The 26913-nt window shown below is 46.6% G+C and overlaps 2 protein-coding genes across 3 annotated transcripts in view; one reads left to right on the top strand and one right to left on the bottom strand.

The window, feature by feature from the left end:
- The window catches only part of Abat (4-aminobutyrate aminotransferase), a 98098-nt gene extending 84012 nt beyond the window's left edge, over positions 1-14086 (top strand). The window contains exons 11-16 of the mRNA XM_028778311.1: positions 886-1034; positions 3575-3712; positions 6016-6183; positions 7377-7523; positions 8559-8670; positions 11076-14086. Coding sequence (XP_028634144.1) covers positions 886-1034; positions 3575-3712; positions 6016-6183; positions 7377-7523; positions 8559-8670; positions 11076-11197 — 836 coding nt within the window. The 3' untranslated portion in view covers positions 11198-14086. The remainder of the gene's footprint in view (positions 1-885; positions 1035-3574; positions 3713-6015; positions 6184-7376; positions 7524-8558; positions 8671-11075) is intronic.
- On the bottom strand, positions 697-26813 carry Tmem186 (transmembrane protein 186). Of its 2 annotated transcripts, XR_003712786.1 has the most exons (3): positions 26782-26813; positions 24166-25650; positions 697-1161 (listed from the first exon to the last, which is right to left on the bottom strand). XR_003712786.1 is itself a non-coding variant. In XM_028778312.1 (2 exons), the coding sequence occupies exons 1-2, from the start codon at positions 26782-26784 to the stop codon at positions 25003-25005; spliced, it is 651 nt and encodes a 216-aa protein (XP_028634145.1). In that variant the 5' UTR covers positions 26785-26813; the 3' UTR covers positions 23330-25002. The 2 variants fall into 2 exon arrangements, 1 of the variants encoding a protein (XP_028634145.1); XM_028778312.1 differs by lacking the exon at positions 697-1161 and having other exon boundaries at positions 23330-25650.
- Between the last annotated feature and the right edge of the window lie 100 nt (positions 26814-26913).

The following is a 26913-nucleotide window of genomic DNA, read 5'->3' as shown; positions in this document are numbered from 1 at the left end:
ATAGATAGATAGATAGATAGATAGATAGATAGATAGATAGATAGATAGATAAAGCCTTAAAACAGGAGTTCAGTGATTAAGAGCACTTATTGCTCTTGCAGAGGAGCTGGGTTCAATTCCCAACACCCACATGACAGCTCACAACTATCCATGACTCCAGGTCCAGGGGATCTGATGACCTCCTCTAGCATGCAGTACATGCAAAACACTCATATACGTAAAATAAAATATATTTTAAAGTTTAAAAAAAAAAACTGTGTGCCTGTAGATTCCTTTCTACAATATGAAACACAAATACGCTCTTACGATATAGAATATAAAGGGTTAGAAGATAGCTCAGAGTGTGAGAGTGCTTGATACTCTTCAGGGCACCTAAGGTTTGATTCCCAGCATCCACGTCAGGTGGCTCACAACCACATGGGAGTTCAGTTCAGGGGGTACTATGTCCTTTTCTTGCCTCCTCAGGCATTACACACACATAACATACATTCACACAGACACATTGATAAGATAACAATAGACTAGAATATTAAATACCCTATCTGCCTTCCTACAGGGAAGATGTGTGGTTAGACTTGTAACCCAGTGAGTTCCATCAAGTCCCTACAGAGAGGGGAGGGTTATGCCCATGTGCAAATGTGGATCATGGCTCAGCAACGAGAGAGACATTCCACGGCCATTTAATGACAGAGCTAGGATTTGAACCATTGTCTCTCCTCTTCAGGGTTTACTTTGTGATGAATCATAAAACAAATGTGCACACACACACACACCCCATACAAGTTCTACATGCACAGGGCTGAAAACCTTAGCATATCCTGTTTAAAGACACTGTATGCTACTGACCCAAGCCAAGTATCTGCTTTTCTGTTTTGCTGGGCTCAGGTTGCTTAGCGACCACACACTCCAAAGCAATTCACAAGATTGACATCCCTTCCTTTGACTGGCCCATTGCTCCATTCCCACGGCTGAAATATCCCCTGGAGGAGTTCGTGACAGACAACCAGCAAGAGGAGGCCCGCTGCCTGGAAGAGGTAACCTGGGTCCCCACAGCCTCCTTCCAGTATCTCTGTTTCTCTCAGTATCCTGAGTCTGAGCCCAGAAGAGGACAAATGCAGGAGATGGGTGCTGCTCCCCAAGGAGGAGGGAGGACATGGAGACCTGTAAGAGAAGAGACAAGAAGCATTGATTTTTTTAATGTTTGTTTGGCTTTTTAGATTTATTTATTTATATATATGAGTATAAGTATTTATTTATGTTTATGAGTACACTGTAGCTATCTTCAGACACACCAGAAGAGGGCATCAGATCCCACTACAGATGATTGTGAGCCACCATGTGGTTGCTGGGAATTGAACTCAGGACCTCTGGAAGAGCAGTCAGTGCTCTTAACCACTGAGCCATCTCTCCAGCCCCTGAGAGACATTGTTTTACCATCTAGTATGTGTCCCCCATGTCTGGTACCAATTTCTCATAATTTCTTTGAGGACAAATTTAAGTGACTTCAAAATAAGGGATAACAGATTTATTTTAAATACTATGGATGTCTGATAGGAAGAAGGCTCCATGGTCTAGTTCTGTGGATGGAATTCTTTCCCTGAGTTCTAGAGCTTCTTTATGTTTTCTGGGTTGTCATTCTAGAAGGAATGAATACTTGCAAACCTTTGCCCCCACGTCTCCATTTCTCCAGAAATAGCCCCCTTTAATCTGTCTCATCCAGGAACTGGAACAGTATAGGAAGAGCTTGATAGCTGGACCAACAGTGACTGTGTCTTCTATATTGGATTAGTATTAGACAGAGGCTCAAATAACTCTGCTGCCTTTCCTCTTAAGCATTCACCGTTTCGGTCAACAGTGAATTCCCAAGTTAAATACCTACTAGGTACTAAGCCGCACGCTGGGTGATAGGCACATGAAAGAGATGAGACCGCGGGTCAGGGTCATATCCGTAACTATAGATTTCTTAGGTACTGCAGCTTTAAAAGTAACAGCACTAGGGTGGAGAGAGGTTAGGAGAGTGCTTTCCCAGCATTCACCAAGTCCTGTGCACCACAGAAAATCAGGTGTGGTGGTGCATTCCCATAATCCTAGCACTTAGGAGGATTGGAAATCAGCTCGTTCCCAGCTACATAGTGAACTCAAGGCCATCCTGGAATATATGAGACCCTGTCTTAATAAGTAAATTTATTTTAACAGCATCTTTTATTTGTTTCTTGAGATACAGAGTCTCAGATTCTAGCCTAAGCTGTCCTAAAAATTACTATTTCCAACAGGCTGGCTTCAGACATACAGAAATTCTCCTGCCTCAACCTCTCTAGTTCTGGGGCTCCAGGAGTGAGCATATAGCATTTTATCAAACCTAATATATCCAAAATATGATCTCAACATGAAATTAATATTTTCTAAAGTGATAGTGAGTTTGTTCTTCATACTAAACCCTTGGAATACTGTGTTAGTTCTACATAAATACTTTAGTGTGGGATCTAGCTTTTTTTGAATGCTTATTAAGCAATTAATAATCTACAATGGTATTATTTGTTAATAATCTATATGATAATACCCAAGTCAGAACAAGACTTCAAGAAACACAACCACTTGGGGACTATTGAGTACCTTTTTATATACCATCATAGTTTGTTGATTCAAGTGTTTAGTTCAATGTTTTATGACTCAGTACACCATCCCCCAGCCAGGGATATCTTATCACTATGGACCATCTTCTCCAATCAGCCTTAGTCTTCTGCCCACGTGGTCCCCAAGCCCACAACACAGCCGAGATGGAGCTGCTTTCCCTGCAGAAAGGTTTTGCACCAGCTTCTCAAATGAGCTTCTATCTCAGTCTGCCCAAGAGCCCCACACACAAGCAAGAAGAACATGGTAAGGGCAATAGCAGTGACGTGCTTAGAGAGGTGGCTCTGCCTGCATTTCCAGTGCTTATTCTAATATGTCCACGTAGAGAACCTGGAATGATGGCACACACTCGTAGTCCCAGAATTTGGAGGCAGAGGCAGGAAACTCAAGCGTGCATATTCACAATTGGTTTTGTAGCACATGTCTTTAATCTCAGCACTGGGGAGGCAGAGGCAGGTAGATTCGAAGCCAGCTTGGTCTACATAGTGAGTTCCAGAACAGCCAGGGCTATTTAAAAAAGATTTCACTATATAGCTTTGTCTGATCAAGAACTTACTCTGTAGTCCAAGCAGTCCTTGAACTCACAGAGTTTCACCTGCCTCTACCTCCTGAGTGCTGGGATTAGAAGGATACACCACCAGGTGAGGCACTACATAATAAATTTGAAGCCAATCTGAGCTATATGTGCATCTACTTGCAGATCAAGAAAGGGAGGCTTCAGGAAGCTAAATTACTCGTCCCATATGTGTTAGTCCCAATAACAGAGGAGCACATTCCTGTACATAGTGTGGCTCCTAACTTCATGGGAAATGCCACAGACACACTTTCAATATGATCTCAAGGGGTTCACAGACAACCCCGCCTCCCATCCCAGTGCCCGTCCATGGAATCTACTCCTGTTCCAAAGGCTCTGCGAGCAGCTCATTCCCCTCCTGGGTTCTAGGTGGAGGATCTAATTGTGAAATACCGGAAAAAGAAGAGAACAGTGGCTGGAATCATCGTGGAGCCCATCCAGTCTGAAGGTGGAGACAACCATGCGTCGGATGACTTCTTCCGGAAGCTGAGAGACATAGCCAGGAAGGTGAGAGTATGTGGAATGAGGCTGGCCAGGACCACAAGGATTCTGGGTTCCCCAGGGCAAAAAGTTGGCTCCACTTTTTACATATGTACAGAAACTGACTGGCTTTATTGAGAGCAGAGGAGTTGGTATTGGTACTCGGAGTGTGGTAAAATGGTAGGGGTTTACCTAGCTTGTGCAGGGCCCTGAGTTCTATTTCAGGTCGGAGGCAGGCTTGAACTGGGAGGTATGAGTGATTTGTATTTAAAATAATTTTACTGAATCAGCCTCTGGGGCTGGAGTTGTAGTTCCGTGATAAAGCATTGGTAGAGCATGCACAAAATTCTGGCTTCAGTTCTCAGCACTGAAGGAAAAGTTTTGTGGCACATGATGGCTCACATCTATAATCCTGGCATTCAGAGGCTGAGGCAAGAAGATTACCACAGGTTCAAGGCTAGCCTGGGTATGTAGAGAATTTAAGACCAGACTGGGTTATAGAGTGAGAAACAACTAACAAACAAACAAACAAAACCAACCTCCAAACTACTGGAGTTTTATATGTTTGTTTCATTTTTAATTTGTTTACTTATTTTATTTCATGTGTATGGGCGTTTTGCCTGCAAGTATGTCTGTGCAGCATATACATGCAGTGCCTTCAGTATCCAGAAGAGGGCATACACAGATAGTTGTGAGCTGCCATATGGGTTCTGGGAATTGAGCCGAGGTCCTATGGAAGAACAACTGGTGCCCTTAACCTCTGAGCCATCTCTCTAGCCCCAAACTTTAGGGTTTCTATTGCTGCATTGAAACACCATAACTAAAAAGCAAGTTGGGAAGAGAAGGGTTTATTTGGCTTATACTTCCATATTGCTGTTCATCATCAAAGAAGCCAGGACAGGAACTCACACAAGGCAGGAACCTGGAGACAGGAGCTGAAGTAGAGGCCACAGAGGGCTGCTGCTTCCCAGATCGCTCCTCATGGCTTGCTCAGCCTCCTTTCTTACAGAGCCCAGGACCACCAGCCCAGGGGCGGCCCTCTCCCATCAATTACAAATTAAGAGAATGACCAAGAATCAGATTGTATGGAAGTGTTTCCTCAGTTAACTTTCCCTCCTTCCAGATAGTTCTAGTTTGTGTGTCAAGTTGACATACGACCAGCCAGTACATCAGGACATGTTCAGTTAGGAGATCCTGAGATGGCCTTGGCCTCTCTTCTCTTTCTGGAACTTGCCTTGTCTTTCAGTCCACTATGGTCTATAGTCAGTTAGCAGGTGTAAAGTGAGCAGTGTCAACATGAACGCATTAGTCTAGAGGACTGGACATTGTATGTGCTAGCTTCTTATCATTCCAACCAAATACGAGACTTAAACATGGTGAGCCCCCAGAGGAAAGATTGACTTTATTTCAGAGGGTTCAGTGCATAGTCATTTGGTCCCCACGTGCCTGAGTGGCACCATGGCACCATGGCAGCAGAAATATGTGACAGGAGAACCATCACATCATAGCTGACAGGAAACAGAGAATGAGACAGGAATCGACCAAGAGATGTTCTAACCCTCCAGAGACCCGCCTCCCAGTGACCTACTTCCTCCCGCCAAATCCTCCCTTTGAGAGTTTCCCAGCAGCACTCTGGCAGGAGACTAAATGCTCAGCACGGGAGCCTATGGGGAAGTTTATATCCATGTGGTAACAGGTGTATGTACAACGGACACATGAAACCAGTCAGTGTATAACTAAGAAAAGCGGGACATGAGCCAGTTTACATACACATATAGAACTAGTGAATCTAGGTAAAGCAGAGGAGGTGGCAGCTGTCACAGAGGGGGGAGTGACTTCTCAGCTTCAAGATTGAACACATTGCTCTCTGATGCAGTGTTGCCCAGGACTGCAGCCACATGCAGCAGAGCTCTGAGATGGTATGGGGCGTGTTAGATGTTTTGGTTTGGTTCCATCTGGACAGTTCTACGGCATGTTCAGATGCAGCTATAATCCAGACTGTTCTGGTTTGCTCTGCATAGCTGAGGAATGGGGCTTGGCCTTATGGTTAGAACACAAGGCTAGGCCAGGCGGTGGTGGCGCACGCCTTTAATCCCAGCACTTGGGAGGCAGAGACAGGTGGATTTCTGAGTTCGAGGCCAGCCTGGTCTACAGAGTGAGTTCCAGGACAGCCAGGGCTACACAGAGAAACCCTGTCTCAAAAAAAAAAAAAAAAAAACCCACAAGGGTAAGGTGCACAGCTGGGCACTAGCTTGCAGGGGTTGGGGGAGTGGGGGAATCCCTGGAGGCTTACAAGTGTTTGTTTCTCTCCTCCCCTGTTCTCGGAACAGCATGGCTGTGCCTTCTTGGTGGATGAGGTTCAGACTGGAGGAGGCTGTACAGGCAAGTTCTGGGCCCATGAACACTGGGGCTTGGATGACCCAGCCGATGTAATGTCGTTCAGCAAGAAGATGATGACTGGGGGCTTCTTCCACAAGGAGGAGTTTCGGCCAAGTGCTGTGAGTGTCCCCAGATTTGTTAAGAGCACATGACTGGTTCCTTTCCTGAGGAACCCAGGAACATTCTTGGGTGGCAAAGAGGTTTCCTTTGGTGTCACATGCAATAATAATGCCAGTTAGCTACTGCTGTAGAATCGACACTCTGCCTGTCTGATGGCCCCTTAATTCACACAACGATCCAATCAAGGGCCTTGTATTATTCTTTGCTAATGGCAGATCAGATATAGCAGTTAAGTAAGCTTCTGCCATAGTTACTTTTCTCAGTACTGTGACCCAGTACCTGACAAGGACAAGGAAGAGTTTGTTTGAGGTGACAATTTGAAGGGATGTAATCCAGCATGACAGGAGGCATGGTGACAGGAGCAGAAGATGACATTGTACCCATAGTCAGGAAACAGAAGGCAAATGAGGTTGGACAATAAAACCTTAAGGTGGGTACCCAGTGCCCACATCCTCAGCAAGGATCTACTCCTTAAAGGTCCACACAGGCATTATGAGATTCCAGCAAAGATAAAATCACTTAACGATGCATCTCTCAGGACTACCTCCTTTTTAAATAATGTATAACTGTAGTTAAAGAACTATCATCTTGATTTTCCTGAGCCTAAAGGACTGTTCAGGGTATTTGACAACCAGGTCTCTAGTGCCAACCTGTAGGGCTGCCATTGGGAGACTTCAAAAACATAATCAATGTTACCTTCCCAGCCCTTGAGAGACATTTGCTGGTTCACTTTCTCTTCTTTGGGGGAGATGGAAATGTGTAGGTGCTAGGGAGATGATTGCCATACACGTGTTGAAGATATGCATTTGAGCCCCAATATCCAGGTGAAAGCCAAGCATGGCAGTGCATGCTTGTAATCCCAGCATAGCTGGGGAGGCAGAAACAGGAAGCTTCCTCAGGCTTGCTGGCTATCGAGACAGCCAAATCAGTAAGCTTCAGCTTTAGGGAAAGACCCTATCTCAAACAAAGATGGTAGACAGCTCCTGGGGAGCACTACTACTTGGCTAGAAGCTGTTGTGTAACGGAGTTTCTCTCCTGGGCAGTGGAGGGCCCACATAGAGACCTGAAGAGTCATGTCAGAGAATCAAAAGGGATAGAATCAAAACTGAGGGCAGGAGGAGTCATGCCTAGGGGTGGGGGCAGACCCTGTGAAGTACTCTGATGTGTGAGCTCTTCCCTGGTCTCATTCTAGCCTTACCGGATCTTCAACACCTGGCTAGGGGACCCATCCAAGAACTTGCTGCTGGCTGAGGTCATCAACATCATCAAGCGGGAAGACCTGCTCAACAACGTGGCCCATGCTGGGAAGACCCTACTCACAGGGCTGCTGGACCTCCAGGTATCTGTCTCAACTCAGTGGCATGATGTAGCAGAAGAGGGGGCCTTAGTGAGCCCATGCTGAGGCACCTCCCCAAGGTATCAGCCACATGAGGGGTCTAGTATCAAATGAAGTTTATTTGGGACATGGGTCTGGGAAAGGGAGTTGAGGCAGAGAAAGAAAGGGGACAGAGAAGGACAGAAAGAGAGAGGAGAAAGGAGGGAAGAAGCCATCTGGGAACAGAGAGAGAGAGAGACAGAGAGAGAGACAGAGAAACAATCTTTTTATATGTGAACCAGGCTCATACCTGGCCATTGTTGGGTGAGGCCTAGAGGGATACTGAGCTTGCCCCAGCAGTTCACAGCTAGCTGTGTTGTTGCTTTCAGGTTCCCAGGCCTTTGCAGGTACAAACTAGGTAACCCCATTCTTCCATCTCAACCCCATTCCTAGTCCCCCATTATCTCTTGACATCAAATTCAGATGTACCCTTGATGAGATTCTCCTATAATGCTTTTGTGGCCATAACTCCCTCCTCTGCACTGTTCAGTGGGATCTGTTGCAAGCCCACGTGTGTAATTTTTTTTTTTTTACTATATTGAAAAAAATAGATCATGTAGCCCAGGCTGGCCTTGAACTTGATATGTATCAAGGATGACCTTAAACTCCCCATCCTCCTGCCTCTGCCTCCAAGTCCAGGGATCACAGATGTGTAGTACCATACCAGATAAAAAGCAAATTTGACTAGGTAAAGTTACCTTTAGTGATACTTAAGCTGTCTGATGTCCAAACTACCATTACTCCTATGAGTGATCAACATAGAGAGTAGTTAATGTGCCAGGACTGTGTCTCACTCTAGTGATCTCAGTACTGAGGAGACAGAGAAAAGTAGGTCAGTGCATGTTAGAGAGCAGTCTGGTCCACATAGCAAGTTCTAGGCCAGCAAGGGATGTAGACTAGACTTGATTCCCAGTACCCACAGAAAAATTATGTGGGTGTGGCAGCACCAGCTGGTACCTGGGTAACCATCTTTGATCTCAGTTTGTCTTCCTGTTGCAGGCCCAGTACCCCCAGTTCATCAGCAGGGTGAGGGGACGAGGCACCTTCTGTTCCTTCGACACTCCCGATGAAGCCATACGGAATAAACTCATCCTAATTGCCAGGAACAAAGGTAAGGGAAAGAGTGAGAGTGGTCACCGAACTTAACCATTTCATCAGTGTCTATGGGCACCTAAGTCTCCCTGGTACAGGTACTGAGCTTTGCTAGGTACAGGGTTGGGGAACTGAGGGACAGAGAATAAACAGTCTCAGTTTTCTTTCTCAGAAGATGAAAACTTACTGTGGGATTCATTTTCCCTTTTTCCTCTCTCTCTCATCTGACTATTTCTTTTCCCTGTATTTTTAAGGCTGTGTGTCATATATCCTAGGCTCGTTTTAAACCTGCTATGTAGCTGATTGAGGATGGCTTTGAACTTCTGGTCCTGCTACCTCCTCCTCCCCAGGCTTATAGGCATATATAACCATATCCAGCTTATTCATTCTAAGCATCAAACCAGGGCCTCATATAGGCTAGACAAGCCCTACCACTGAGCTACACCCCACCAGCCCAGGAGAGATTTCTCCATCCACTCTTGTGTTGCAGACATCCACTGAGAAGCCAAGCTGTACTAATGGTGGAAACAGGCACACTGAAACCTACAGCCCTTCCTCCAGGATGCCATGGTTTATCAGGAAAGCAGATAGCAAACACAGTGCATTTGGCAAGCAGTCACAGTCTCGGTCCAGGGACAAGGAAAAAGAGCGAGGAACAGGGGGCGGGGTGGGGGTGGGGCATTGAATGTCTAGGAAGGATTTCTAGGGGTGTTGCTATTTTCCGGAAGGCGTGAGGATGAACAAGGACTGGCTAGGTAAGGAAAGGAACAGTACCCTGGGCAGGGGACCGGGCAGTGTGTGATACACTGGGGAAGGGTCTGGGGGGAAGTTGTGTGAGATACCCTGAGGCAGGATGGCACTAGGAAAGCTGGAGAAATAAATGGGACAGACAGACAGAAGAGTGACGCTGGGGAGTAGATCAGGCTACCTCACACTGGCCTGCAGGACTATTCCAGTGCTCTGGAGTTTTCTAAAGAGCTATGGGAAACCATTGAGAGGTTTTGGTTTGTTTTTATATTTATTTATTTTATGTATAGGAGTGCTCTATCTGCATGCCTCAAGAGGGAATTGGATCTCATTACACATGGTTGAGAGACACCCTGTGGTTGCTGGGAATTGAACTCAGGACCTCTGGAAGAGCAGTCAGTGCTCTTAACCACTGAGCCATCTCTCCAGACCCTCTTCCTCCATCTTACAAAGCCCTTGCAGCAGCCCCAAAGGACAGTGACAATTAGCAGATTTTGTTGGGGTTTTTTGTTCATTTGTATTTATTATAGTACTAGAGACCGAACTTCAACTTTACACGTTATAACAAGTATTGTACCACTCACCTAGCTACCACTACAGTCTGCCTGCTACCCCCATTTCCCTTAAACACTTTTTGTTAGCTCTGTGACATGTGCATGTGTATGACATGTGTTATCTGCCATGGTGAGTATGTAGAAGTCAGATGATAACTCCATGGGGCAGTTCTCTCTGACCTTTCTTTAGGTAGGTTCCAGGGATTAAATTCAGGCCATTTGGTTTGCACAAGTGCCTTGTCTGTTGAACCACTTCATCCCCACTCCCTTTTTAATTTGGAGACAAGAGTCCCATTAAATTGGCCAGAGTGGCCTTGAGCTCCCCTATAACTGAGACTGGCTTGGACTTGCGTTCCTCCTTCACAAGCCTCCTGAGCAGCTAGGATAACAGGCATGTTCTGATAAGCCTAGCTTTTACATTTGTATTTATTTATGGCTTGAGAAAGGGCCTCATTGTATAGCCTAGGCCTAGAACTTGGGATCCTGCTTCCACCTCTCAAGTGCTGCGATTATGGACATGTGCTTGACTTCGCCTCCTTTTTTAAATGTGAAAAACAGTCCCAAAGATAGTGAGCAAGCCAGATAAGTATTCCCAGTATAAATGATGAAAACCCCTTTGAAAATCTGTAGAGTCCTCCCTTTTTCATAATGGCTCTGCCCCTTCTGCGTGTGCTTTTCTAAAGTCTTTGTTTGCCTGTTATCTTACTCCAGAGATTTCTCTACCATCCAACCCAGTAGTAGGAGGAGAGTAGGCATTCAAAGTTAGGAGGACTGGGCCTGGTGGCTCCCACCTTAATCCCAGGCAGGCAGGCCTCTGTGAATTCAGGGCCAGCCTTGTCTGCATAGCAAGTACTAGGCCAGCCAGGGCTACACAGTGAGACCCTATCTCAAAGGGAAAAAAAAGAAAACAAATAAACAGATAAGAAAATTAAGAGTGAAGGAAAGAAGAGGTGGGTGAGGGAAGAGAGGGCAAGGATGGAGGGATGGATAGTGGAGAGGAAGTCAGAGGGGCCTGCCTGAGAGAGAGTGATTGAGGGTGGATAACAGTGGACACTCACCTACAGAGCCTCCCAAATGTGGCCCTAGAAACTCACACCCCTATCTACTTCTGCTCTCCTTCCAGGTGTGGTATTGGGGGGCTGCGGTGACAAATCCATCCGTTTCCGTCCCACGCTGGTCTTCAGGGACCATCACGCCCATCTGTTCCTCAACATTTTCAGTGGCATCTTAGCAGACTTCAAGTAAAGAAGCCATCTCCATGACGTTCAGAGAAAGCCCTGTCTCTGCGGTGTCGACTTGATTAGTTTGCCTAATTCATATTTTCACTTCAAAGTTTATCAGAGGCGAATGCATAAACTAAAGGGTCATTTGTGGGGCAGGCTCATTGGTTAGTGCTTGTGGAGGAGTGGGTGGAGAGGACCACAGTTTGCGGGACACCCCCTGCAGAGCTCATGATGACCATTGGTTAAAGCCCAGAAGTTCCGTGTAAGCCTTGAACACTGTCTTAGGAAAGGCCATGAGGCCATATTTCTGCCAACCCTGGACCAAATAGTCTCTTAGAAGCCACTCGAGGGTATTACACATGCTCCAAGGTGTGTGGGTCTCTGCCCATCTCAAGTCTTGGGGTCAGAGATAATGGTATCCTCTTGTCCCTCACAAACAAACTCTTGTTGCTTCTCGCCAAATCCCTAGCTCCATGCCCCACTTGTGACTTACTGAGGGTCTGGGTGGCTATCAGGAAGATGACAAGGTAGGGAGGTAAGGACCATGTTTGGAGGTGTAGAGAGGCCTCTGGTATCCTAAACACCAAGATTCATGCAGGCCTGTGCCCTGATGATGTCCCTGGCCTGTGAATTCTGTCCTTGACTGACTGACCTGTGCTCCGAGTTGTGTCAGTGATAGACAATTTAGTCAATATTTCCATCCTGTGTCGATCTTGACTCATAGGAAGGAGACAATATCCTGAGCATCCAGGAGACTCATGGAACCTGAAGTTGCCTCTGGAGCCTCCACTGAGGAACATGACAGCAGAGACCCTTCATCCCACCTCCAGGGCCTCATCCTGGGAGCACTGTAGTCCGTTTTTCACCCACTTACCTTCCCTCCATTCCTGAGCAGGGCTAGTCTGTCCCAGAGGGCCACTGCTAGACTTCCTGTTAGGGGCAATGTGCCATTATAAAGACATAAGGACACCACACATGGAAAAGCTGCTTGCTGGCTCCTATTGGTTTTTTCTTGGACTTGCCCCCCACCCCAGCTGGACTTCACCTGAGTATGGGGCTTTCCTGGCAGCCAGGAGCCCATGCTTATGCAGGCTCCAGCATCTCAGCCAGAGGCCAGATGTTCTTAAAACTGACTTGACCTGAGAGGCTACTGAGCAGACCCCCCTTAATCCTTCAGAGAGGCAGCATTTATTTAACATGTAGACTGCAGGGGGCGCTGTTTTATCCAGAAGCCTCTTTGCATCCTATTGCCCTCCATGACTGTCTAGGGGGCTGAGACTACCAGGGTTTCCAATCCAGCCCTTTTGTTTTCTTAGTGAGGAATCATCCAGCGATCTGGCTTTCATGCTTCCTTAGACACAGCCCTCAACTTACTTGCCTTGAAGAAGAAAGGCACTGACACACTTAACACAAACAGCAGATCCACGAATACCAGTTCACATCACAACCCTGCAGTCCGAGATTCAGGTCCCTCTTCATAGCCATGCTTAAGGTCATTTCCATCAGTGACAGGGTCTGTTCCCTCCCTCCCTGTAAGCTTTCACAGACCAGCGTGTTTATTTCCACATCTATTATTTATTCACTCATCAGACTGTCATGAAATATTTGTGTTGTTCCAGGTCCTGTGCTAAGCACCAGGCACTAAACATGAAATGAGAGAAAGTTCTTGCTCCCAGGGACTCCCACTCTCTCAGGAACCACAGACCTCTAATGTTGAAGTCAGAACGGCAAGTGTGCCAGCAAGGATTTCTGAACACTAAATCCAACGAGCCTTCACAGGGAAAGGATGTTTGAGCAGAATTCTCCAGAATGAATAGGAGTTAGCCAAGCAGAAAAGGCAAGGAAGAATGAAGGAAGCAAAAAGCATCTGCAGAGGCACACCTGTGCATAGTCTCAGCCCTTTCCCTGGGGAGCCAGACCCCCACCCAGAAATCCCAAGGTTCAAGGTCTTCTTTAACAAACCAGAAAAATGCAGGCCAAGCCCTAATTCATCTTATTGGTTTAAGCATGCTGCCTCCTGAGAACCACAGTATCACATGCAGATACTCCAGCAGGTCCTTAGAGTTCAAAGGCTTTTAATCCAGGACAGAAGCAGAAATCGCTCTTGGGTGAAGGGAGCAGCTGATATTTCATTTTCTTGCCATAGGGCATGTTGACAGAAGAATGAAATTCTTTGTCAAAAGTCATCTCCAGATGTATTTTCCACCCTTTGCCTGGAGACAGTTCTTCCCATTTTAAACAAACAAAATTTAAGGCGTTTATCCACAAGTTCTTGACTTGGATACAGTGCATTCCTGCGCGATGCCCTCTTTGGGAGTACGGGAGATTAGCTGGAAGAATTCCAAGGAAAAGAATTTTCCACAAAACTCAATTGTAGAAACTTAGAGAAGGTTGATGAAAACCCAGGAAGCCTAGTGGGCAGGCTTCTGCCTAGGACAGAACCCACAAACAAGCGCGTCTGTGTGGAAGGTCTGGATGAACACCCATCATGCATTAGTGCAGTAGAATTTAGTAAGCGTATCTAGCCAGTCTTGTCAGTTGTGCAGAAAACAAGGCCCAGTGTTAGCAAGTCTTAGCATATCCTCCCTTTTTATTATGAATGGGTGGTTTTTTTTATAATTTTTACTGATGCTCAGTAACCATGCAAAACTGTGCACATTCATGTACTAATACATCTGTACCTATCTATACGCATATACATCAGCTCACTGTAGAAAACCGCAGCCAGCAAGCATTGCAGACTCATGCAAACCAAGTGATCTTGTTTACAGTAACCGTCAACAGTGCCAATAAGGGGTGAGGACACTAACCTGTCACGGTGTAACTGGTGACCACGTGCACAGTTCCATGACTTAAATGTTTCCTGTGTTAATCAGTATTCTTAAATTAAAAGAAAATGTTTATAATGGAACTGTCAGAGTGAATGTGGGCTTTTTCTAGGGATACATTAATTCTCAGCAGTGTCAACTCACCCCAGATGGTGCAACGACAGAGTATGTATGGATTCCAGCCTGTGGAGCCATTGAACTTCCTGGTTACTTAGAGGAGCATGAGGGGCTCAAACAGCTGCATCCCTTGAAGGCCCACTCAAGCATGGGTGACAGTCAGAAAGCTGTGTCATTGAAGCTCCACTGACGAGGCCTCTCCTTGAGCAAAGGTCATGTAACCTCAGTTGGGTGCTGTGGGTCTTGTGGACATCTATAGTCCTTACCTCCGTCCTATGACCGAGTATCTGACAAGACAAGAGTTACCTCCATCCTATGCCCCAGTATCTGACAAGACGAGAGTTACCTCCATCCTATGACTGACGAGAGTTAAGGAGAAAGGGTCTGTTTGAGCTTCAAGTTTAAGAGAGGACACACAGGTCGGCTCAGCAGTTGAGAGCACTGACTGCTCTTCCAGAGGTCCTGAGTTCAATCCCCACAAACCACATAGTGGTTCACAACCATCTGCAATCAAATCCTATGCCCTCTTCTAGTATGTCTGAAGAGAGAGACAGTGTGAGACAGTGTACTCACATACATTAAATAAATAAATAAATAAATAAATAAATAAATAAATAAATAACTCTTTAAAAAAAAAAAGACACACAGTCCAGCACCGTGTAGAAGGCATGGTCACAGGAGCACAAGGCAGCTGGTCACATTGGTTCCTAAGTCAGGAAGCAGAGAGCAGACAGAAGTGGGATTACACTAGAGAAACGCAAGGCCCACCCCAAAGATTCCCTTCCTCCTAAAAGTTTCTCAGCTTTCAAAAGTAGTGCCACCAGCTTGGAAACAAGGGTTCAAACACCCCTAGTTCAGGGGAAGAGGGGCCACATTCATAGATCTCCAACACAGTAAGTTTCTCTGTGATTTTCCTGGGCCTCCAAGCCTCCCTTCTGTCTACAAATGGCTGCTTCAATGCAGCAGAAAAGCCACATGATATGTGGGACAGGCAGGTGGGAAGTTACCACACACATCCCGCCCCAGTTTCATTTTCAAGACTTTGTAGGGGCTGCAGTGACTGAGCAGAGGGCAGGGGCGAGCACGGTAAAGTCGGGAGGGCTGATGTCTCTGAGGTCGGTACTGCTGGGTCACAAAGAAGGTGGAGATGACATGACAAGGGGAACAGGGCAAAGAGGTGGCCCAGCTCCCATCCTGGAGGGCTCTGTGCTCCACACTGAGAGGCGGGCTTTCTATGGGGGCAAGGGAGCTGCTGAGGGTGTGGGACAATAGAATCAACCAGGATGCACTTAGAAAAACCACTGAGAGTTGCCATTGGAGAGATGGCTCAGCAGTTAAGAGTGCTTGGTGCTCTTGCAGAGGGCCCAAGTTCAGTCCCTAGTACCCATGTTGGGTAACTGTAACTCCAGCTACAAGGGATCTGACGCCCTTTTCTGGCCTCCATGGTCACCTACACTCACATGTGCAGACTCATAGTTAGATGTCCCTGTACAATTTAAAGTAACTCTTTAAAAGGATTCCTGGGGCTGGAGCAATGGCTCTGGGGTTACAGGCACTTGATATTCTTGCAAAGGATCCAGGTTCAGTTCCTAGCACCCACATGGCAGCTCACAACCACCTGTAACTCAACTGGCCCCCAAGGACAGTATGCATGTAGATGGGGCACGGACATATGGAGCCGGAAATCTTCCCCGCAAGTTGGGAGGAGCTAAAGTGGGAGGAGTAAGGAGAGGAAGAGGAGGAGTGAGGAGAGGACGAGGAGTAGGAAGAGGAGGAGCTAAGGGGAGAGATGTAGGAGCCATGGATGGGAGCTGGGCCACAGGCCTTGTCTAGTCGGGAAGATGGCAGCTGATTAAGAACAAGCCATATCGGGTGCCACCAATTTAAAATATTACCGCAACAGAGATACATCAGACAAAACACACTCATAAAAAATAGAAATAACTCTTCTTTTAAAATTCGTGAGTGCATGAAGAAAAGAGATGCTGGGGAAGTCGTGAGTGGCCAGTGGTGTCGAAATGGCCTACAGCCTGCATGTAACATCCAGCACATGAGAGAAGTGATTGGCTCAAGGGGCAGCATTTGATTTACTTATTTATTTTTGAGACAGTGTTTCACTATGCAGCCCTGCTGGCCTGTAACTGATTAAGTAGACAAGGCTGCCCTCAAACTCACACCTGCCTGCCTTTGCCTCCCAAATGATAAGATTGACAGCATGTGCCACTGCCCCTGGCCCAGTCCACAATTTTTACCTTAATATTAACTCTTTTCATTTTTTTTATGTGTGCATATACGTTTGTGCACCACTTTCATGCAGTGCCAGAAGAGGGTGCCTTGTCCCTTGGAACTGGAGTTACCATTGAGAGTGACCATGTGGGTAGTGGAAATTGAACCTGGGTCCTCTGGAATAGCAGCCAGTGCTCCTAACTACTGAGCCATTTCTCTAGCCCGTTTGCCTTTATATTAAATATGTTTTTTGTTTGTTTGTTTTCTTTTTTTTTTTTTTTTTTTTTTGGTTTTTCGAGACAGGGTTTCTATTTATAGTCCGGGCTGTCCTGGAACTCACTCTGTAGACCAGGCTGGCCTTGAACTCAGAAATCTGCCTGCCTCTGCCTCCCAAGTGCTGGGATTAAAGGCGTGCGCTACCACTGCCCGGCTTAAATATGTTTTTAAAATAATCATATATTAATGATGACAATAATAATAGTCTAACGATTATTTTGAATATCTGCTATGACAAGAACACTCTCTTGGTGTTTTGAAAATTCTCCTCCTAACAACTTAAAAGGTATATGTTTTTGTGTGCCTATTTTTTTGACATATGAGGGGGTCAAGGCAGGATATCATCATATAGACCAGGCTGGCCTTGTCTAGCCATGTATCCCAGACTAGTCTTAACCTGCTGATGGTTCTTCCTCCATCTCTCAAGTGCTGGGATTATGGGTATATTCACCATGCCCAGCTTGGGTACCTGGATTTGATATATACCATATATGAAAGAACACAGTGTATGAAAAAACACATATGTGGATACATACATGCAGTCAACTCAGTATTGGTTGAGGTTGAGGTTGAACTGTCTGGCAACCAACCTTGGAAAGTTAATGTGAACTTGGCACACAGCCTGAGGCAGCTGAGTTGAAGAAGCCACAATCGCAAAGTCAGATGTCATGACCTTTGTCATCGTCGTCACCTCCTCTTCCTCTCCCTCCTCCTTCTCCTTCTTCCTCCTTTTTAAGAATGTCATGAATCCCAGATTGTTCTCAAGCCTGCTGTATAGCTGAAAATAATCTTGAACTTTTATCTACCTGCCTTTACACCCCAAGTGTTGGGATTACAGGTGTGCACCACCATGGCTGGTTTTATGCTGTGGTAGAGACCTAACCTAAGACTCTGTGCATGCTGAAGACTCTGCCCCAGCCCCCAGATTCTCTCTAAAACTTCACTGCTCCTCACATTCCATCCATTGTCTTTACTGGTAAGACAGAACAGCTCAGTAGAATGACTCAGTGTGGCTGCTTCCTAGCTGGTGACCTTGAAGAAGCCACTCCACCTCTCAGCCCATTGCAAACACTACAACAAACACTTGCATTTTCCAAGTGCTTTCCTGGGCTGAGTCACTATCGTAAGCACCGTCCACTAAGCTGGTCATTACTTGCCCTAACAGAAGATACAGTTGTTACCTTCACAAGTGAAGAAATGGAGGCTCAGGTTGTTCAAATGGTCCAAGCTTCCAGGTAGGTAGTGACAAGGAATAGAGTGAAGCTTCAGCCCTGCGTTCTCCAGGGTTCACCAGGACAGTGGCTGGCTGTGATAGCTAGCTTAAATTTTTTCAATTTTTTCAATTTTATGTGTATTGGCTGTGCACCACGTATACATTGCCCACAGAGGCCACAAGAGGGTGTTGGATGCTCTGAGGCTGGAGTTACAGACAGTTGTGAGCTGCCATGTGAATGCTAGGAAGTGAATCCAAATCCTCTGGAAGAGCAATGAGTGCTCTTAACCCCTGAACCATCTCTCCAGTCTCTGGTTTGCCTCAACTGTCAATTTGACACAACCTAGAATCACCTGAGAAGAGTCAGTGCATCTACACTGAGTCGGTCTGTAGGCATGTCTGTGGGAGACTGGGTTGAGTTCTTGATATGGGACAACCCAGCACTCCGTAGGCAGCACCATTCCCTAGGCAGACTCTCTTGGACTGTAGAAAAATTAAGCCAAGCAAAAGCAAATAATTGAGCATGCATACAGTCATTTATCTCTGCTCTTGACTATGGATGTGATGATATCAGCTGCTTCAAGTTCCTGCCACTGTGACTTCCCAACAGTAATGATTTATAACCTGCAATTTTAGTGAAAATAAACTCCTTCTCCTGCAAACTGCATTTTGTCAGGGCTCCTCTGTCTCAGCCACAGAAATGAAGCTACAACACTGACTAAAGCTTTCTAAGAATCATGTAAGTTGGATGTGGTGGCTCACATGTGAAATCTTAGCAACTTAGAAGGCTGAGCCAGGAGGATTGAAAGGATTGTGAAGGATAGCCTAGGCTATATAGCAAGATCTCATCTCAAAAACTAAAGGGACTATAGAGATGGCTGACTGGTTAAGAGTATATATAGACTGCTCTTGCAAAAGACCTGGGTGTGGGTCCCAACACCCACATAGGGTGATTCAACTGCCTACAACTTCAGTTCCGGGGATGTGACGACCTCTTTTGACCTCTTTAAGCATTGTAGTCATGTGTACAAACCCAGACTCACATATACATGTGATTAAAAAGAAACTCTTAATTTTTTTTTTTCAAGACAGGGTTTCTCTATGTAGCCATGCCTGTCCTGGAACTCACTCTGTAGACCAGGCTGGCCTTGAACTCGGAGATTCACCTGCCTCTGCCTCCTGGGTGTTGGGATTAAAGGCGTGTACCACCACTGCCCGGCCCTTAAAAATTAAGTATAAAAACTAAAGTCATGTACTAATTACCTGTCAAGTGGGAGGTGTCTGGCATATGATGGTTCCTTTCAGTACTGCTTTGCTCTTTGCTGGGCTTGGTAGTGTAGTTCTATAACCCAGCACTTGGGAAGCAGAAGCAGGAGGATCTGCTCAAGTTTGAGGGGCACCTTGGTCTACAGAGCAAGTTTCAGGCCAGTTGTGACTATACAGGGAGACTCTGTCTCTAGAAACTCAAAACAACAACAATGAAACAAAACGCGACTTCTGTGTGATAAGCCAAGTGTCTCGTAAGCCCAACACCACCAAATAGTGTGTTTCCATAGCAGCACGTTCCCACAAATAAACATTGCCCATTTCCCAATGTAGGGCAGGCCTGGCCATTGCTGGAGTTAATTTCAACCATTAATCAGCGAAACCAATATTTTGTCTCTGGTGCAGGCACAAAGGAGGCCGGGTGGTAGTAGGCCTGCCCACCAAGTCTAATCAGGCAAAACTTTACAGTTGAATGCTACAGGATCAAGATAAGACCATAAAACATGGCCTTTGCCTGAGGCTCGGAGGCTCCCTGTTGCTTTCCAAGGAAGAACCCAAGAGTCTGGAAGTCAACGATAGCAATGAAATGAAAGTTCCAGCCAGCTTGTTGGTGTGACTTATCCCAGGTTGAGGACAGGGGATAGACTCCTGGGCTAAAAGGCAAGGTAAGTTTGCTTTGGAAAAACAGTAGCAAGGGGCTGTGCGGTGCAGGTGCTGCTCATTAGCAAAGCAGGCCACTCTGTCCCTAAGTGGAGGCAATGCAAAGCCATAGCTTGGGACAGGAGTGCTGGCCCAGACAGTTCTTAGCAGACAGGAAGGAAGCCACGCTGTGAGAAGCAAACAGGATCCCATCCAAAATGCTGTTCAGCAACTGTGTGCATTGCGCTTAGCATGGGTCCAGAAGAGAAGCACATAACTGTTTTCTCTGCCTAGGCTGAAGGCGACTCCAGAAATTGTTAAATCAGTTTAATACTTGCTGAGCAAGCATGAGTTTGATTCCCCAGTACCTACATAAAAGCTAGGTGGGGTGACAGGGGAAGTGGGGCTAGGTGGATCCCAGGGTTTCGATGGCCAGCTAGCCTAGTACTTAGTGAACAATCCTCTCCACCTCAAAGGTTAAGGTGATCACAAGGGGTTATGGTGTCACATTCCTGTAACTCCAGCACTTGGGGGGCAGGAGAAGCACAAGTTCAGGCCATTCTTGACTACATAATAAATTTGAGACCACCCTGGGCTATATGAAACTCTCTCTCAAGACCATCATCAACAAGAAAAGATGACAGGGATAGACACCCTTGGAGAGCAGGTGGCTCTTGATATCCTGGGGAGACACAAAGGGAGCTTGTCAGCCACTCACGTGGTGTACACCTGACACCTCAGCAGTCCTTCGGCCCCCTAAATCAGCCTGTGTCAGATTCTGGGATAAGTACTAGTTTCTGAATTTTATCGTTTTATTTTGAGACAGAGTCACATACAGCCCTGGCTATCCTCAAACATCTTCCTGCCTCAGTCTCAGGAGTGCACCACCAGGCCCAGCCTCACCAAAACATTTTTATTTAATCTTTTCTTTTTTAAGTATATTTTTGAGTCTCGGTGTGTGAGTGTATGCCACACATAGCATGTGGAGGCCAAGGACAACTTGTGGAGACACTGAAGTGGAAGAAACCCTTGGGTTAGCAATAGTGATTGAGGTAAACAAGAAGAAGTCCAACCTAGTACCTTGTGGTTTGGGTTATACTCACATGCATCCTCTTGTCACAAAGCACTTGGCAGTACAGACTCTTACTTCCGTGTACTGTGCACACACCCCTCCAAATAATGCAGCTAGCAACCTCAGAAACCACCCAAGCCCCAACATGCCGTAGGCTTTACTCCCATCTCTGAAGAACAATATGCGTTTCTTGGCCCCTGGTAATAATCAGATTTGGGCAGTTTCTGTTCAAGCATATTTCCAGTGCATTCTTATGAGGAATAGAAGACCCAATCCACCGTGAACTTGTTTTGGGTAATGCACTAGGACAAACTATCCCTCAAGTGAAAACTTACAGGGAGAATCCTTACTTACTAGCTTATACCTATGTACAAATGACTACGCAAATGATTAAAATCCGATGCACTATGGGTATGCATATGATTAAAATCAGATGCACTATGGGAAGAGACAAACACAGTAGAAAAGAGAATGTAGGGAACCTGGAGTAAGCGCAGGACATGCCAAGACCAAGTTCTCAGCACAAAGGTGATTAACTTGCCCCAGAGGGACAAAGGGCAGGGATAAGGACAAAGACAGGAGACAGAGAAAGAGGAAGAAGAAAAGGAAACGAGGGAGGAGAAAGGGCACAGAGAGGAGAAGGTTTTTTCCAGGCGGTAGATGGTGACAAAGGGTTGCCTCTGGATAGAGAAGAGGCAGACATGGCCCATAGGCAAATGGCAGTTTATAGAGGTAAAATGGGAAACTCCATGTTAGGATGAGGTATTTAATTTTTATTGGAGGGCAGCCAAAGGGGAATTCTGATAGCTGAACCTCAATACTTTGATATCTGGACCTTGGTGGTCAGCCTCAGGAGGAGGAAGAGGCCGAATAAGGAAATAGACCTTGGCGGCTAGCTTTAGGGATGTGATCTAACCATTTTTTAGCACAGAAGAGAGAATGAGGGAGAGGGGCAAAGCCTGCTAGAGCCTTGCTTGCCATGCTCAGGTTGGCTAGAGTCCTTTCAGTGAATATTCTGTCAATCAAACTCGAGCAACCAGTCTGCTCCTCCCTCACGGGAGGCAGGCTATAGCGTTGCTTTTGTGCCGTTGGCGATCTTGACCATGTATCTGTCTATAATCTGCACTATTCACCCCAAATAAAGTGAGCCTGCTATTTATGCCTTTCTGTGTGAGCAAATCATTATTTGCACTCGACTCAGATCCCCCTCACTGGCAACAAAGAGGCTCTTCTTAGCCTTCCCAACCTCCAGAACTTTATGAGTGCTGTTGGAGTCACCCAGTCCACAGCATTGAGGGTGGGTGCCTCTTCTTTGGTTCACTGTTTTGAGATAGGGTAGCCCAGGTTGGCCTAGAACCTTGTACCTAAGGATGATCTTGAACTCCTGATCCTCCTGCTTCAGCTTCCCAAGTGATGGGATCACAGTCATGTGAAACCCACCACGCTTGGTTGGGAGGCAAGGGTTGAGCCTCATTCTGTGTGTAGCCTAGGCTGGCCTCACACTTATGACAATCTTCCTGCTTGAATTTTCCCAGTGTTGGGATTTTAGGCATGAAGTACCATGTCTGGCTCTGATTTTTGTTATAACCCAAAGGGGTTGGGCATGTGGCTGAGTGGCAGAGTGTTTGCCTAGAGTGTACAAAACCCTGGGTTGGATCCCCAGCATCGCGCGTGCGCGCGCGCGCACACACACACACACACACACACACACAGCCCCAAGAATTATTATTTTGGAATTGTTTTTCAAAGAGAGAAGTCACCAATGTAGCCACAATCTGAATCTAAAAGCCTTTTCCCCGTGGCTGGAACTTGTTAAGACTATATTGGTCTCAAACTCAGAACAATCCGCCTGCCTCTGCCTCCTGACAGTCAAGGCCTACACCATGAAGCCTGGCTCGTTTTGTTTTCTAAACAGGTCAAATTACTGCCCTGCTGTGGTTACCGAATGCTAACCTACTTTCTGTTCTCTGTAGCTGGTGTATAAAGGGAGAGTGATACACTTGTTCCTTGTGTGCCCTCTGCTGCCGCCTTGTGAGCAGACTACACCGAAAAGGCCACTCTGGTGAGAGAGCTCTCTTCTCCCACACAAGTCCTTTGCAGGGCTAGCAGCCTTGTAGTTAAGCCGTGTGCTGACTCTGCTCACTGCAGTCACCTGGGGACCTGGCAGTAGGAGTAACAGGAAAGGGCCTAGCAGTGTTTTGAAGGTATTACCATCATAAAAGTGAACCAAAGGCAAACTCAAGGACAGAGACTTACTGGTTTGTTTGTTGTTTTTCGATATAGTCTGTCTAACTTAGACCAGATTGACCGCAAACTTACTAACAAGCCAAGGACTCCTGATCTTCCTGCCTGTACCTCCTTAGGACTGGGATTACATGCATCTGCCAAGCAATGTATGTGATGCTCGGCATTGAACCCAGGACTTAGCACTCTACCAACCGAGCTGCAGTTCCAGTCCCTAAGCTGGCATTTCTAAACTAGCCAATGACAATGAAAATGGCTATGATTTGACATGCACATTTTTAAGGTTTTTAATTTTGAGTTTACAATATAATTACATATATTTCCCCTTCCCTTTACTCCCTGCAAACCTTCATACATCCTCTGGTGCCCTTTCAAATTCATTGCCTCTTTTTTTCCTTAAATATTGTTGTGTATATGTGCATATGCTTCTAAATATAACCTGCTCACTCTGTACTTGTATGTGCATATTTTCATGGCCACCCATTTCATATTGGATGTGCCCTTCTAGGTGGTGTGCCCTTCCCTGAGGAAGACTACTTCTCCTGATCTCAGATTTCCCATGTTGCCTATAGTTCTTTGTGTATGGTTGAGGCCTGTGGTGGACCCCCCAACACACACACTTTGGCATGTCCATTGTTATCTGTGTTCATGCTCTTGCTTATTTTATAGAGGACCAACAAGATGGCTCTGTGGGTGAAGGTGCTTGCTGTCAAGCCTGACAACCTGAATTTAACTCCCAAGACCCAAATGGTAAAAGGAAAGCAACTTGGAAAAGTTGTTCTCCAATCTCCCTATATGCACAGTGGCACACACACAAATAATTAAAAAAAAAAAAGTTCTTAAAGGAAGGAAACTACTAAAAAGCTACAAAACAAAGCATTTGGTGGACAAATTACAAAGATCATGGCTGCTTTCCTTTTAATGCAGGTACAATCACCTAATAAGCATGTTTGCTATTCATTATGAAAAGCAGCATTTGCACTGTCCTTCAGATGATGACGTTTTGCTTGGACAGAGTCCCTCTGCCCCAATGACACTGCAAAGCTCCCAAATGTAAGCACCCTGGACCTCTTGGTGATTGACTTCGTCTCAGGGGGTATGGTTCCTACCTCAGTTGGTGTACAGTGACTTCCTGATGGGAGAAACAAGTCCACTCTGGGCTTTCACCGTGGCAATACAGCTGATGAGCATGAGGAACGGTGCTGGGGCCCCAGTGGCAGCCCAGAAGCCTTGCTCTATGTTGTAAGTTCTGGCCTGCTTATCTTACACAGTACTCAAGTGTTCACCAGTTTTGCCTGTTCTGTGGTGCTGGGGATGGAACTCAGGACCTTAGGACATACTAGGCAAGAGCTCTGCCACAAAGCCCCAGCCCCAGTCGTTGTTATTTTCATATCCGTCCCCATGATAAGAAGGGTCTTCCACCTCAGACTGCAGTTCAAGGTTCAGAACCTTAATACCCTTGCCCCAGGTCAAGGAACTAAAGCTCGGCAGAACCCAAGTCCCCAGGCTCCACATCCTGTGCTCCTCTGCCAATCTTTCTGCCTTCCAGCTTCACAGCAGCAGGCTGCTACGGTGATCTTGGCATAGCACTCCTCCAGGAACTGCCTCTTCATAGAAACTTCTGGCCACTATGGGATGGGATGTCCTATACAGTATAATGTTCCACTAAGGGCTTTTCCCTAAAGCTGGTTAAGACCTTCCTTTTTGGCCCAAGACAGCCTTGAACTTCTTCTCCTGTGCCTGTGTCACCAGCCCTGAGTACAGGCAGGCACAACCGTGCCTGGTCCTATGCAGTGCTAGGGACTGAACCCAGGGCTTCACGTCCTGCATGCTAGACAAGCAGTTTACAAAGTGAGCATCAGCCTAGTCCCAGGTATTAGTTTTTGTCTCTTCCATGTCCTTGGCCTTCTGTCTAAAATCCAAGTGTAACCAGGGCTAGGAGAGGCCTAGTTGCTGTTCTTGAGTGTGGCCAAGGTTCCGAACACTTGTGAGAAACGTTCCTTGTCCAGGATTCGGCCATAGCGTAAGGTGAGGTAGAAGGTCTGCTTGCCGCTGTACTGCTGGATGCGCACGAACACATCCTGGACTCGTTCCTCAGATTCTGACAGGGGTATCATGTCTGACACAGCACAGTATGTGTCCTGTCGCCAGCCCCAGAAGGTCAGGTGGGCCACTCGAAGCAGGGTGCCTGACTCATTCACATACAGTATGCCCACCAGTCTCCGGAAGAAGTGGCTCATCCAACACAACATGACCAGGGCGAAGCTGGCGATTCCACTCATAAGGCACACAGAATTGAGGGTCATGAGGCCCTGTGAGTAGCAGTAGAAGCCCGGGGGCAGGGCCACCACAGTCACAGCTGTCTGTGCCAGCTTCAGCCGAGACAGGAACCCAAGTGCTCTGATGGCATTGAATCGGTAGATTGTGTGGAACTGTTCTGTCTCGGTGCCTGGTGGCTTCTCCTGTGAGGGGGGAGATCTCCCCCCCACCCACCTTTTGGAATCCCCCTGCCCAGCGCAGCACCACAGTGGCTGTAGAAGTCTCCTCCATGCAGTGGGTCCCTGCAACCTTGGCACAGCTCGAAGGAGGAAAGCCTGGAAGAGAGAGGTTCCTTTCAGAAGTCATCCACACTAATCACACAATGAACAAGGCAAAGCATCTCCCAGAAAGGCTTCAACCAGCCCTGGAAAGTCACCATGACTGCTGGAGGAAAGTGATAAAGCCAGACACTTTTTGTGTGAGAAATTCTACTCTAGATAAGTACCATTCTCCCATTTTTACAACTAAACAATCTAACAAACAAAAAATCCCAATCCTAGCCAGTGAGATAGCTCATCTAGTCCAGGTGCTTGCTACCAAACCGGATGACTTGAATTTGATCCCTAAGACCAACATGGTGGAGGAAAAGAAATTACTCACGCAGGACGTCCTGGACCCCCACATGCCATACATAGCACAAGCATATGCACAAGAACAAAACACGCACAGGATTAAAACAAAACAAAACAAAACATTTTAAAACCTAAGCCCTTCCCACCCCCCACCCCACTGCCCCAAGTGCAAGGAAACAAGTGCAGTCGGATGCTCTGCCAGGCCCTTTCCCTTAGGCAGGTCCAAATAAGAATAGAAAACCTGTAGTTCCAGCCATTCAACAGAGACGGGCCCACAGTGGACTCAAACTTGGGGACCTTTCTTCCTCAAGGGGTAAACCAATCGGTGTCGGAAACCCACGCAACAAAACCGTGAGGTACCTATCACAGTACCTTCGCAGTTCTCCGACTGCCTTACACGTCAAGAGAACGTCTTTGCATTAATTAGCTTGGTTGGGAAGCAGAGAAGTGAGGCACGGAAGCCCTCAACACTGCACAATGGTTCTCTGGAGTAAGTAGAGAGTGAGCAAATTCTGGGCTTTAGAGTCAGAAACACTAGCTGTGCATTCTTCTTCACCTTTCCAAAGAAAACCTCAGAATGTGCTGAGGAAAACACGGTTCTTAAGCTCCGAACTTGGTGTGTGCACAAGGTGGGAATTGTAGTTTTGCGGACAGTCCACGTGACCCAAGGGAAACAAAGCAGGGAAATAGCCCATGATAATACACTCTGGCCTGCCACCGGCAGATTTCCCGAATGGGTGGCCCAGGCATCCCTCCTGCCAGTTCTAGGCCCGACCGGGTCCCCTAAGCGCGTTCCCTCCTTCACCTTCACCGCCCACCACCTGACATTCCTACCATGAGCTTGTCGCCTGCTACAGGAAGTACGTTAACCTTGTCCCCGGAAACTTGAAGGGCGCATGCGCGAGCGGTAAACTACCCGCATGCACTAACTCAAAAAAAAAAAAAAAAAAAAAAAAAAAAGGATGT

Source organism: Grammomys surdaster, unplaced genomic scaffold (assembly GCF_004785775.1).
Source record: "Grammomys surdaster isolate TR1022 unplaced genomic scaffold, NIH_TR_1.0 334, whole genome shotgun sequence".
Classification (NCBI taxonomy): Eukaryota; Metazoa; Chordata; class Mammalia; order Rodentia; family Muridae; genus Grammomys; species Grammomys surdaster.
This window is presented reverse-complemented; position numbering and strand designations above follow the sequence as displayed.